Source organism: Elephantulus edwardii, unplaced genomic scaffold, assembly GCF_000299155.1.
Source record: "Elephantulus edwardii isolate Elephantulus edwardi_28Jun2011 unplaced genomic scaffold, EleEdw1.0 scaffold00080, whole genome shotgun sequence".
NCBI classification, from domain to species: domain Eukaryota; kingdom Metazoa; phylum Chordata; class Mammalia; order Macroscelidea; family Macroscelididae; genus Elephantulus; species Elephantulus edwardii.
Window position 1 is genome coordinate 6369960 of NW_006399830.1, and position 3300 is coordinate 6373259.

The following is a 3300-nucleotide window of genomic DNA, read 5'->3' on the forward strand; positions in this document are numbered from 1 at the left end:
TCTAAAAAGTACAAAATATGAACAAGGAACTAAAAGCCACTGATTCTAACTCACTGTCACCTTGCAGGGCAGAGCAGACCTGACCTACATGGTTTCCAAGGCAGTCAATCCTAAAGGAAGCAGATTGCCTCATCTCTGTCCCAAAGGATGGCAGACAGACTGAAACCTCTAGTGACCTAGAGGTTAGGAGCTTTGCTACTAACATGAAGGCACATGATTCAAATCCACCAGCCTCCTCCCTGTGATTTACTGCCTCTGAAAACCCACTGGAGGGCCAGCTATGAATTGGTTTGGACACAAGCGTACACAACAACATGAAAGTGAGGAAGCCATTCTTGTTGCTCTCGTTTAATTAAAAATCCTAAAAAAAGGCACAAACCCTACTTAATTAGCAATCAGAAAGGAATAGTAATGGGGCAGTCAACTGAAGCCATGTTGACGAGAAGTTCTGTTGATGTACACGGATTCATGCCTCTGAGGACCAGAGTTACAGTCGGAGTCGGAGAAAATACTTTTAGCAGGGCCTTCGAGTGGTCTCCTGTAGAAAATCAGACAAAGGCAATAATTGGTTACTCTCTTTAGTCTAAGCCTGAGCATTAGAAATGGGTTCTTTTTAAAAGACGTTTTCTAGCCCTCTGCTACCCACACGTTGTTGTTACCCATAAACTGACTCTGGCTAACATCAATCCCATTAGAAAGTGAGACAATGACTAACACGTGAAAAGAACTGTTGCGTTTTGGTTGTGGTGTCGACCCAGAGTACTGACTGTACCACGTGGGGACAGCCAACAGAACAAAGCAGCCTGTCCTGCCGGAAGTGGAGGTGAAAATGAGATTTCTCTCACTGCTTTTGGACATATTGTCAGGAGGAACCAGTCCCTGGAGTGGGAGAAGTGGAGGGTCAGCAAAGGAGAGGAAGGCCTTTGATGAGATGGAGCGAGTTAACTGGCAACATCGGGCTGGAGCACAGTGGACATGGTGAGGATGGCGCAGGATTGGGCAGGATGTCAGATCGGCTGTACCCAGAGAGGGTCACCATGAGTCAGAATCCGTGCCATGGAACCAACCTCACAGTTACAAGGGTAAGGTGCTCAGCTGCCAACCAGAATGTTCGTGGTTTGACCCACTAGCTACTCTGCTGGAGAAAAGACCCCATGCTCTGCTCCTGTGAAAACTGACAGCCTAAAATAATTCCGAGGAGCAGTTCTACTTAGTCCCATACAGGCATTGGAATGCAATGGCAGACAACTGTAAAGGACGCTGACTGGCAGGCCTTTCTTCCGCAGTACTGCCGAGCGGTTAGCGGGTCAGCATGAAAGTTTCAAGAGTTTTTACCCTCTTCAACTGCAATCTGTGGGTCGGCGGGGCGCGGGACCTCAGCAGGGGCAGTCCTGCCTGGGGGCGAGTCCCAGGGGCCATCCACCGCGCTCAGGGGAGGCGACTGCGCGGCCCGGGCTGCAGCTGGCGCTGGCGCCGCTTGCGCTGCGCATTCAGTTGCTTCTGCATGATGTGGCGCTCGTGGCCGCCGGGGACCTGCTGGTTGGTGCGCAGCTCTCGCTCCCGCCGTGTCCGGCCCTTGCTGCGTCCGGCCCCGCAGGCAGGGAAGTCACGCAGGTAGTAGTAGTCGACACAGTCGTAGAGCTCCTCGTCGGTGCCCGCCGGCGTCTGCGCCTCGGCGTCCGGAGGCAGAGCCCGAGCCGGGACCCGGGACAAGGTGGAGCCCGCGCCGGGGTCCTGGTCCATCGCCGCCGCCCGGCAGGCCGGCCGCCCGCGCTTGTGCTTCTGCCGGGGGCGTGGCCGCGATTGTCTCCTCATTTGGGGGCGTGGCCTCGCGATGACATCACAAAGCCGGAATCCCGCGTCTCCTCCCACCGGGACCCTGTTGGCATCCTGGTGCAAGTCCACGGTCGGCTGGACTCCAGCCGCCTGGATAAATTCCGCCAAGCATGCTCTTCATCTCGGCCAAAGTCGAAAACGGAGTGTCTTCTCAGTGAGGGGTTCCTTGTAGGACACTTAGGGCTCCAGAGAATCTGCCTCAGTTTCCAGTATTTCATCAGGACACTTGTTGACATTACAAGGTACTTAGTACAGTCACAGTGAAAAGCGTCAGCTTCCAAGAAGTTATCTAGCCTCCCTGGAGAAAAGCCTGCTTCGAATACATCTGTCTGCATAAAAGACTGAAAGTGGTTGGTAAACAAAGGGACGCTGGTGGCGATGTAGTTAAGCCCAAAATTGGGCACTTTGAACCCACCAGCTGCTTTGCTGGTGAAAGATCTATCTGCTGCTGTTAAAGATTGGTAGCCTCGTCTGCCCTTCGGAGCAGTTCTGTTCTTTATAGGATTTCTGAGAGGGATTGAATGGGGAGGGGCCTGTGAGTTAAAGTTAGATGGACCGCCTTCTGTAGTAGAATTTTCACCTTCCGTGCAGACTCACTTTGACTCCTCATGCACAGCCTGTCTGTGGAGATTGTGTACTGCTAGAATTCAGAACAGGTTTCAGTGGAGCTTCCAGACTAACAGACTAGGAAGAAGGGCCTGATGATCACTTAACAACCAGCCAGGAAAACCCAGCGTTTCCTTCTCCATCATTCACAGAGCGCCATGAGTTGTGGATGACTCCTCGGAACTGCTGGTTATTATTTTTAGCTTGTGATTTACATTTGTTCTAGTCACTGTCCACCAATAAGATTTCTGCAACCGAATATGACTCATTTGCATTGAGAGAAACAGTTAAAAACGAAAAAGGCACTGATGGCACAGAGTTATTCTAGAAACTGCTGAACAGGTGTGTATTTTGATGTGTTTATTAATTATTCTTAACCAACCTTAGCAACCTCCTGCTTGCCCAAATTCAGAGTATCTGCAGGTCCTCCAGTCCTCTGGCTGTGAGATGCTAAACGTGAGGACTTGATGCATGTGGTGGTTTGGGGTGACAGGCAGCAGTCCAGGTTCCCATCCTTCCGTCGTGTCTTGGATAAACTGGAGGCCAGGTGAGCAGAAAGTTCCGGTAATCTGTCCTCATCCAAGTGGCACTCCCACAGAGGTGGAACCTTTCTACTCAGGGACTCTGCAGTGGCTGCCTCCCAGGTCTTATTATCCTTCCTGAACTAGGGCTTCAAACTGGTTCATTCCTGTTTGATCCGGTTGAGAAAGGTTGTTGTTGTTATGTGCCTCCTAGTCTGACTCATAGTGACCCTGTGAACAACAGAGCTGGCCCCTGGCCTATCCTGTGCCATCCTCACAATCTCTGACACACTACAGCCCTTTGCTGCCGTCACTGCGGCAGTTCACCTGGTTGGAG

General features: G+C 51.6%; 1 protein-coding gene across 1 annotated transcript; it reads right to left on the bottom strand.

The window, feature by feature from the left end:
* Positions 1–1428: 1428 nt before the first annotated feature.
* NUPR1L (nuclear protein, transcriptional regulator, 1-like) lies at positions 1429–1815 on the bottom strand. The gene has a single exon (XM_006889774.1). It carries the CDS (start codon positions 1813–1815, stop codon positions 1429–1431), a length of 387 nt encoding a protein of 128 aa, XP_006889836.1.
* Positions 1816–3300: the final 1485 nt, after the last annotated feature.